The sequence below is a fragment of the Otolemur garnettii genome, unplaced genomic scaffold (genome assembly GCF_000181295.1).
Source record: "Otolemur garnettii isolate 467f Iridium unplaced genomic scaffold, OtoGar3 scaffold00045, whole genome shotgun sequence".
NCBI classification, from domain to species: Eukaryota; Metazoa; Chordata; class Mammalia; order Primates; family Galagidae; genus Otolemur; species Otolemur garnettii.
The window spans coordinates 1597651-1608473 of record NW_003852440.1 but is presented as its reverse complement, the minus strand read 5'-3'; the positions used below and the strand labels follow the sequence as shown (position 1 = coordinate 1608473).

Genomic DNA, 10823 nt, shown 5'->3' with positions numbered 1-10823 from the left:
AAAAAAATAAAAAAAACAAATCTGTATTTGGTGGGTTATCTCTTGAGTAGCTCTATAAAGCAACTGACCACTCTTTACACATGATTTATAAACATGTGCTCAGGCACCATATTTGCTCAAAGAGAATACCTATGTCTCTTGCCATTAAAGACATATTATCTCCTTGATTGGAAACATAACATATTCAGAGGTGGGTGATATATAATAAAAACAATTCAATGGCCAGATTGTTGCCCCTAATTCAGTTTAATAAAGCCTCGCATAAAGTGTTGTTAACTCAGAACCAGTGATAAACTTGAAAACATATGATGAAGGCAAAGTTGAGAACTGGACCTCACGTGATTTTTAAGAAAATGAAATGAGTGCACTTACCAAAAACGTTGGTCCAATATGAGTGTCTGCTTTTAAAAACACAAAGCCACAAAGAAACCATACTGGGGGGGTGGTGAGAGACATTTGTGCTAAGGCACCTTTACTGACAACACACACACCAGAGAAGAAAAATTCCCCGAGAATTCTACAACTCTAGGGCTGCAAAGAATCAAGTCCCTTAGTAGACCTGGCTAACTCCTAGAGCCTTTCTGGGGGGCCCTAACAACATACTCAGGTCAGAAAAGCTCCCCGGATAAGCAGCTGAGGGCCCCACCTTGAAAGGCCCACAGGGAGGGCACAAGGGCACGGGCCCCTACAGTCCTCTCCATCATTCCCCAGACCCCTTCTTGGTTCTTTTTGTCAATTCAGGACAAAAAATTACTTTAGATGCTTTAGTTTGCTTCTAACAGAGTCAGTAAACATGAACTTTGGGCCAATCTTCATCGTGCCAAGGCCAATACCGGCCACTCCTCTCCAACTTCTACCGACCTCACCTGTCCTGCCCATTCCAGAGGGCAGCACCCGATCTCCTGATCCTTGGCCCACCAGGGTAAGTGGGGGCCCAATGCCATTTTGCTACCTGACCTGGCAATGGCAGAGTTGTAGAGTTGTGTAGATCGCTGGTATCCGTGGACTTCTGACAGCCAACCAAGATACAAGTACTGACTAGGCCCCCGATAGCTGTGTGACCTTGGGCCAGATACTAAACTTCTCAGAGTCTCAGTTTCCTCCTTGAAAAAGAAGACTCAAAACACCACCCACCTCCATGATGATCAAATATTTTTCACCATGGCCCACACTAAAAATTACATTTTACACTCTTTCCTGATACTATCTTAAGCACACATACAACGGGCAAAAGTTTTACAAAACAATTTTTACCCCTTATAAACATAGTTTACTCTGATATCTTTTATTTTATCCTATTCTCTTTTTTTTATATCAGTCAGGACTCATTAAACTGATATTATAAACCAGTAACAGGTTGTGACCCACAGTCTAGAAAGGGCAACTAGGAAAATTAAATGGGACCATGCATACAAAGGGTCTGGTGTGGTACCTGCTACCTAGTTAAGTGCTCTATAATTGTGAGCCATTATGTATATTTTTTAATATATTTGTTATTATTATTGCTGCTTTAAAAAATCTCTGATGCCGGGTAGAGATTGCTGTTCTGAGACCAAGAAAGAGATTTGTTATCTAAAATCCTAACTCATCCCGACTCAGGTCACTGAAGACTGAAAAGTCTGGTAATAATGATTTGCAATAATCTTTCTTTTCAACAGCTGAGACGGCCAGGACAAGGAGGGCCCAATTCACATAACGGGGCTGGGATTCAAAGCACAGCTGTCTGGCTTCAAAATCTCCCTGTCTAGAAGTTTCTTGGGGAAGCACTTCCCAGGGAATGGATTTTTTTTCTGCAAGATTCTTCACAGTTCTTACCTAACGTGGAGTGAGGACTGATACAAACAAGACGTCCCTTTAAAATTGCCAAAGCCAGCTCACCAGCTAGATAATTTCCAGGAACTGTTGCTTCATGGATTAATTTCTATTCCAATCCAATCATTAGTAACATGTATTCTAACCATGGAGCAAAGTTCACCCTCGCCATAGTCAACTAGATAAGAAGCATTACTGTTAAACTTCATTGCTCAGCATTGCCAGAGCTCAAACACGCCACACTGGCCCGAGGGAAGCAGCCTTTTAAAACTTGTTTAGTTTTCTGAGTTACTTGGGAAAAGTACAAAGTCCTTGGGACCCCACGTTACACAATGCATTTTCCTATGGCTCTGTATTTTTGCAGTCAGTAGTGGCCTGAATTTGTCCACCATGCTTCTGTTTGCTTTTTTTCTTTTTACTATTAATTGGTCTTTTAAAAATTTATGTGCATTATCTTTTACATTAATATTTTTAAAAGTCTGACTAATTGAAAGAGTTATAGTTTTGTGAAGGCACCAGGTAGACAAGTTGATGACCCAGGACCTAAGCTACCGGCTTTCCTAACTGAAGGCAGAATAAGTCAGCAACATTAACATCACTTCATAGTAAGGATTTTTTAATGTGGTTGGCTAGAGAACTCTTCAATAAAATAAGAACATTCCACCTTATTTACTATTTCTGTAAACCCATCACAATGCAGGAATAAAACAGCAAATATATTTGGAAGCACAAGTTCAATTAGCATTTTATCATTTCTAAAAAAAAACGATACCCACTCAAAGTGCCTAAAAGAGCAGGGTTAGGCCACATTAGTCTTAGGTTAAGTCTGATAAGCTGCAGTAGAGCAAAAATTCCTTTTTTTTTTTTTGGAGACGGAGCCTCAAGCTATCCCCCTGGGTAGAGTGCCATGGCATCACGCTCACAGCAACCTCCAACTCCGGGGCTCAAGCAAGTCTCCTGCCTCAGCCTCCCAAGTAGCTGGGATTACAGGCGCCCGCCACAACGCCCGGCCATTTTTTGGTTGCAGCCATCATTGTTGTTTGGCGGGCCTGGGCTGGGGATTCGAACCCGCCACCTTAGGTGTATGTGGTTGGCGCATTAGCCGCTTGAGCCACAGGTGCCGAGCCAGCAAAAATTCTTGACTGGCCACTTACAGGCAAGCAAAAATTTTTTAGCCAGGGATAAGGGCATCTTTTCTTCTTATTTCCTTGGCTCAAGTCTTATACTAAAATGATACTAAAATAATTTACCCTTCACTGGAGACAAATGAAAATTTTATTCCCTTGAGGTTTCTCAGAAGATAATGGATGAATTATAGGAGTCCCGTGAAAGAACTAGTCACGAAATCTATTAACTATTCACTATTCACTAAGCACTAGTTTCACTCACTGAAAGTCTTCACGACATTCTTACGTATACTCTTCTGGACAGGACAAGGAAACCACCAGTGGGCAGAGAGGGCAGCGTTACTGGGACGTCAGTGAGGCTCAAGCCTCAAGCCTCTCATTTGCACCAGATCTTTCAGGCCCCTGCGCTTAATTTCATTTTTGTTGCTTTTTTTTTCTTAAACGGGCCCCCAAACTGTTCAGGTCCCACCAAATCTGGATTTATTCTTGGGGAGAAAATCAAGTTCTTTCCCTTGAGGGGTGTCCTCTGCTCCAGCACCCTTGGTCACCTGTCATCTACGACCTCCACGGCTCCCACACCCTCCTGGTTCACCTGGGATGATGCTGTCAACCCGCCTTATCTCCACACTGACGCAGGTTTCAGGGAAAACCTGCCCCTCCGCCTTTTAGGGAAAAGACTCTCCCTTGAGTGTGCCCCTGGCATTTCTGCCTGAAGCTTCTATACCTTTCCAAGCACGACCTAGACAGTTGCCAGAATAGTCTGTGCCTGGCACCCTGTAGGCATTCAGGAGATGTTTGTTAAAGGAATGCAAATCATAATTACCTCCTTGCTCAAAACCTCACCGGCTCCTTGACTTCCACAGTATAAAATCAAACTCCCTGGTGTGGTGGCCTTCAGCAGGTCCCAGTCCAGCCTCCTCCTGCCACCTCTCCATTACCCCCAGCCCTGCTCTCCCTGGTCTGACATACTTCCAGGTGCCCCTTTGTTCACAGTCTCTTGTGCTGCTAGGGGTGGCTGTCCCTGGGCGCACACAGATGGACAGCATCGCTTCCGGGCAGCTTGGTCTGACGGAAGCCAGAAAAGCAGCCTGCCAGGTGGAGTGTGAGAAGCTGAGCTGACGCACTGCTGCTGACCGAGTCTGCTCAGCCCACAGGCTTTCCCACACCCCCACGACTGTCTGGTTAGGTTCCACCAAGATCGTGAGGACGGTTGTCTCAGAGACTCGGAGGATGTAGTCACACATAGACATAGTGGTCGTGATATTGGTAAAGGTTACTTTGATGATATGATGTTTTCTTTCATGATTCTCTTAGATATTTTGTTAAACTGAAAATTACCTTTATGTTGTTTAAATATTCCATTATTAGAGTGAAGACTACTTTGATACTGTTTTCTGTCAGAGACAGTAAACATTTTCTAGGTTTGTTTCCTGGTATTCCTGTTATAAAAGTTATTAAATTGTAACTGAACTAGGGTACCAGCCACATACACCAGAGCTGGCATGTTCGAATCTAGCACGGGTCTATCAAAGAACAATGACAACTACAACGAAAAAATAGCTGGCCGTGGTGGTGGGCACCTGTAGTCCCAGCTACTTGGGAGGCCGAGGCAAGAGAACGGCTTAAGTCCAGGAGTTTGAGGTTGCTATGAGCTGTGATGCCACAGCACTCTACCCAGGGTAACAGCTTGAGTCTCTCTCTCAAAAAAAAAAAAAAAAGGCTGTTCTTGGCTCAGTGCCCATAGCATAGTGGTTATGGGGCCAGCTACATGCACTGAGGGTAGCAGGTTCAAACCCGGCACGGGCCAACTAAACAACAATGACAAGTGCAACAAAAAATAGCAGGTGTTGTGGTGGGTGCCTGTGGTCCCAGCTACCCAGGAGGCTGAGGCAAGAGAATTGCCTAAGCCCAAGAGTTGGAGGTTGTTATGAACTGTGATGCCAGGGCACTCTACCAAGGGTGACCTAGTGAGACTCTGTCTCAAAAAAAATAAAAAAAAGAATTGTAACTGAGGCAGAACAGAACTGAGAGGCTGCTCTGGCTGCTGTCCAGAATCACTTGCCTTCTGACAATAAAGCTTGTTCGAGCCTAACCCCATCTCTGCTCATTGGCTGGACAGTGACAGGCAGCCAGACCCTCTTCATCTGGCAACATGACCCCTCCCTTCTCTAGGCAGATTTAGGCAGTTCTGTTTCTAAGCATCTCTAGCACCTTCTCAGTATATGCATGAAAGCACTTCTCACATTCGACTGCTGTTGTTTCCAGGCCATGTTTTGTACTGGAAAATTCTGAAGGGCAAGACCCATATCTTTTCATCACTGTATTCAGGGCTCTTAGACAACCTGCCTGGCTCATTGCAAATAATGATTTTTTAAAATTAACAAATGTAAAGAAGAATTAAAGAATTAGATAACAAACAACCAGACAGCTTCACCAAGCAGACAACTTCCTTAGACACCGCTATTCAAATTATCAAATACTATAAAGTAACTTCATGCACAATGATTTATACTAGGCTCGATGCAAAGGTTTATAGTAAAGGACAATGTTTACCAGGCAATAAGGGCACATTTCCCTCACACCAAAGGAAGTGTGGTCATTCAAAGGAGCAAAGAATTAAATTGCGAGGGTGTTGAAGAGCTTCTCTCATAGTTAACTACGTGGGGTGTATAAACTGGAACTGTCCCCAACTCCACAGAGGCTGGAGTGGCAGGTCTTGGGTTCTAAGGCCAACACCAGCACTTATAAGGTAGACAAAGTGTGTCACAGCTCTGAGCTTCAGTTTTCTTATAAAAAGGGGAGAACAATACAGACTTCACAGGGTTGTACTGAAGATCAAATAAAGTCATTTATCTGAAGTGATTAACTAGTTCAATGCCTAGCACCAAGTAAATACCCAAGAACGGGATTTGTTATTGAGACGTCCAGTGCTCTGGAAGTTTAGCACCTAGACACCCCAGGCTTACTGTGCTTCTGATGCTTCAAGCAACACTCAATTACATGTGCTTCATGTACAGACCACCAGGTTCCTACTGGGTCCTAATGTGGCATGTCCTTGAAGAGGGTGGGAATTTTTGATGTCAGTCCTGTAGGAAAGCATGTGGGGCCTCTGGGAGAGAACTCAGACCATCACATGGAACATCACCAGGGCTAGGTTTCCTGGACCCTCTTGGCCGCCACTTTGAGAAATGGGGCTTCTAGGAGTCTCCTATCTTTAAAAGCCCTCCTGGGTGCTACAAGGAAGTAGGAGATGGCTGTCTTTTTTGTCTTTGGTCTCTGTTGTTAGCCCTAAGCTATGATTATATATTCTAATCTCATATTTGCAGTTTGGAGTCCTGCAGATCTGCATGTTTGCAGATTTAATTTTCTCCAGGTGGGGGTGGGGCTGACCCCATGACCACCCTCCCTACCCCCTATATTTGTAATTTGGAGTCCTGGCTGGTTGCTTTGGTGCCTGGAGCCAGTGAGGTGACGGTGGCAGAAATAAGTGGACTCTACAAGGTTAAGATGACTCTTGGAAAGGGAGGGTCTCCCGGTTCTACCCTTGGAGGAGCTGAAGTGGGCTAGCTAGAGGGGAGAGCTGCTCCCTTAGCACCTCAGACAGTATATCTGAGCATAGTACAAAAAAGCAGTGGGCCTCTTACCTCCTCAAAAGCATCACAGCCTGTCACCACGATATTTGGCCTGAAATGCTCCATTTTCACTTTATTCTCCATTCTGGTGTTCAGATCTGCCAGCGAGGCTTCTGAGAGGATCAGGATGGGGCTGCAGTCCGGGTAGGCCACCTGTGCCAAGAACACAGAGCAGTCAGGCCTCAGCGTCCCAGACATTGCTCAGGCCAATCACAGGCCGAGCAAAGTCCAGAAGCAAAACCACCTAAGTGTGGAAGTGGGGAGCGGTGCTCTGGAGGACCAAGTGGCTTCAAGCTGGGGAACAGCCAGGTCAGTGCCAGAGCACAGTTCCTGTCCACACACAGGCCAGTGTCATCTTCCAGACCTCCTCCATCACGTTCCTTCCTCTTGCCTCAGCAACAACCCCTTCCCGTATCACCCCCAAACAGGCCTGCGGCTGCTGCCCATCTGCTATTCTCCAGGAATAATTTTTTCAACTACACTGTTCACTCCAGAAGCATTTGTTGAATCCTTCCTAGGCTCTGGGCACTGTTCTAGGTAGAGAAACATTAGTGAACAAAGCAGATAAAAAAAACCCTGCCCTCAAAGATCTGGTGGGTGAGGGGATGTGGAGAAAGCCCCTGAGGTTCTTGCATTTTAAATCTTAGCTCACAGCAGAATCAATGAGTCTGTGGGCCAAGGCTGGCACAGAGGCCCCTTTAGAAGGAGGCCTTCCCTGATCCTGGAATAACCACACCTCACAGCCTGTGAAGGGGGGGGGGGGTGCTGCAAAAGGCTGCTTCTGTGATTTCACGAGACTTGGATTTAGTCTCAAACTTCAGATTTAGGCAGTTTTTTCTCCAACCAGTTTTTCTTGAGTGATCAGCTACTAGGGGATCACTCCAGCTTCTGCCTCCACAACAGCTCCCATATTCAGCCCTTCACATGCCCTAGACATCTTACATTCGAGACATCTGATTTTCCTCTTCGTCCCCACTACCTCTGCCCAGCTGTGTCCTCATCACCACTCACTGGGCCATTACCATATTTTCCCAACTGAGGTCTTAAGAGAGGCTCTTTTGCAGGCTAGGAAGGAAGTCAGAACAAGAAGGGCAGCCTGTAAGCTCTGTAACACTCAGAATCCAGTCTCTGTAAGCTCACCTGGTAATCCTGTGTAGGGATAGGGACAAGCTTTCCTGATGATCTTCCCTTCATGTTCGTTTCAAACTGAACCAACCTGAAGGCTTCTGTTTTCAAGAAGTTGCTGAACCACTGAGCTGCCTCATCACCACAGTCTCTGCCTTTAATGTCAACACCAAACACCCTGGGAGGATTCCAAGAGAACACAGGTTACTTTCTTATAATAATACACTGAGGGGTGACTCAAAAATGGACAATGGGACTGCTGGGACCTGAATACCCAGAAGACCATGAGTGACCCATTAGTTAAAGCTGGGCAGACGCAGGGGGAGAGGGGAAGAGCAGACTGTGCTCTAAGGAAGAGCTCCCCATATCCTAATACATGTGAGAATCATCCAGGATCTTGTTTAAATGCAGATTCCGGGTCAGCAGATCTGAGTTGGAGCCTGAGATACTGAATTCCCAGAAAGCCTCTTATGATACCTGAGCTGCTGGTCCATGGACCACACTTTGAGTAGCAAGGATTTGGGATGCTTTCAGAAGAGGAGAGGGGTTGCCTTGTGGCAGATGCACCTTGAGCTTGCCAAGCCAGAAAGCCAGCCTACAAGGTGGAGTCTGCGAAGCTAAGCTGAAGCAGGACAGCTGACCTGGTCAGCTCAGCCTTCCCCACACAGCTTCCCTGAGTATCTAGTTAAGGTTTACCATGATTGTGAGGATGTTTGTCTCAAAAGACTTTGGAGGAGGTAGCCACACACAGACAATGAGGATTGTTAGAACAAAAGTTACTTTGATGTTGTTTTTCTTGTTGATTTTCTTAGATATTTTGTTACTATATTGTTAAGAGTGAGGGTTACTTTTCTGTTGTTTAAACATGTTGCATTGTTAGAGTGAAGACTACTTTGATATTCTTTTCTGTAGGATAAAGTTAAATTTTTTAGGTTTGTTTCCTTGTATTTCAGAACAAGGAAGAACAGTCTTTGGTTTTGTTGTTGTGGTTGTTGTTTGCAGTTTTGGGCCAGGACTGGGTTTGAACCCACCACCTCCTGCATACGGGGCCGGCGCCCTACTCCTTTGAGCCACAGGCACCACCCCGAAGAACAGTCTTTAAGGGACTACTCTCTCTGTCCTCCAGAATTGCTGGCCTTCTGATAATAAAGCTTGCTGGACCTCTCCACATGCAGCTGACAGTGACAGGCGGCCAGATCTTCTTTGTCTAGTAACACTTAGAATCCAACAGGTCTGGTTCAAATTGGGATTCTGCCATTTTCTGGTTCTGTGACTTTGAGTAAATCCCTTACTCCTCTGTCCTTCCTTTTCTGGAGGTGGAGACTGAGATTCTGAATTCCCAGTGAACTGGAGATAATGATATAGCAGCTACTTACCCTCCTTGGTGGGAGCATGCACTTTAGATATACAGTGGGTTTCAAGTACTTTTTGCTCGAATACCCCTAAAGGAGTTATAAAAAGCTGTGTGCCCTTCATAGAACTATAAGTAACAGATAAACTTTTCACTGTAAGTAATTTGTTGTGAAAATTATAATTTAAGTTGAATTAAACACTGACACTTAAATAAGTGATTACATTATGCTTTTAAAAGTATACAATGGGATCTAGATGCCATGTCAGTTTGATATCTACCACCATGAATTTTTAAAATACATAAGATCTTCTTTATGGCCAGGCCCATCCACACACTTGTAGTCCCAGCACTCTGAGAGGCCAAGGAGGGGGTTTGCTTAAGTTTAGAAGTTCAAGACCTGTCTGAGCAAGAGCAAGACCCCATCTCTACTAAAACTAGAAAAACTCGTCAGGCATCATGGCAGGTGACTATAGTCCCAACTACTTGGGAGGCTGAAGCAAAAAGAATGTTCAACCCAAGAGCCTGAGGTTGCTCTGAGCTATGACGCCATGACACTGTACCCAATGTGACAGAATGAGACACTATCTCAAAAAAAAAAAAAAAAAAAAGATCTTTAATGGTTCAAATGTTTACATTATTTCTCTTTTTATTCTTGAGTACATATGTACATTCTACTTTTATTTCATAATTTGATTCTAATATATTTTTATGGTTTACTTTGAACCAATCCAATTTTCTCTGTTTTGTAAAGGTTCTAAGTGCAAGGAAATTTTTTCAGGATCAAGTTATCATTACAATTTCTATTTGTGCATATAGTATGTATATTACAAATTTTGCTTAATACCATATAAAAAGTAAAAAAGTAAACTTTTTTTTTTTTAAGACTTGCCTTCAGGAGAGTGCCGTGGCATCAAAGCTCACAGCAACCTCCAGCTCTTGGGCTTAGGTGATTCTCTTGCCTTAGCCTCCTGAGTAGAAAAAAGTAAACTTTTATTTGAAATTAATTTCTTAAACCTATAGAGTAGTCATGAATATATGAGTGAATCTTGTTAGAATAAGACAAGGTTCAGTATTACTTTTATTCCTTTACTTTTTTTTTTTTTTTTTGAGACAGAGTCTCACTTTGTCACCCTTGGTAGAGCGCTATGGCATCACAGCTCACAGCAACCTCAAACTGTTGGGCTCAAGTGATCCTCTTGCCTTAGCCTCCTGAGTAGCTGGGACTATAGGTGCCTGCCACAACACCTGGCTAGTTTTAGAGATGAGGTCTCACTCTTGCTCACGTTGGTCTTGAACTGAGCTCAGGCAATCCACTGCCTCAGCCTCCTGGAGTGCAAGGATTACAGGTGTGAGCCACCGCACCCAGCCTTATTCTTTTTTTTTAATGAGGATTAATTCCACCCATTCTTTGAATCCTTCTGCAATATTTGCCACATAGTGATTTGTCACCAAAAAGTATTTTTAGTGATTTATCAGTAGCAATTTAGGGTTCCTTCATTTTAGTGTAAGGCAAAGAGCTAGAACCACTAACACATAGAACAATTTTCCCTGTCATCAGAGCCATTCTCTTTATCAACACCAGCATTTTCCACTGTTTGGGGCCCAAAGAGTTTCTCCTTTCCAGAGAAATGCCCCTAGTAAGATGGGGGGTGGGGGTGGCAGGGATAAGCTTTTCATCCATACAAAGTGGGAGGACAAGAAAAGCTGCCAACTACAGGTGTGATTCGGGTCACTGCTAAGAAAGAAACCTGCTGGATTTGAGGCTCTGGAAAT

At 44.2% G+C, this 10823-nt stretch overlaps 1 protein-coding gene across 1 annotated transcript in view; it reads right to left on the bottom strand.

Moving 5' to 3' along the window:
* Window positions 1–10823, bottom strand: part of MARC2 (mitochondrial amidoxime reducing component 2) — a 40429-nt gene that overhangs the window by 15485 nt on the left and 14121 nt on the right. The window contains exons 3-4 of the mRNA XM_003790954.3: window positions 7712–7874; window positions 6584–6724 (exon numbers count right to left, since the gene is read on the bottom strand). Of these exons, the coding sequence (XP_003791002.1) occupies window positions 6584–6724; window positions 7712–7874 (304 nt within the window). The remainder of the gene's footprint in view (window positions 1–6583; window positions 6725–7711; window positions 7875–10823) is intronic.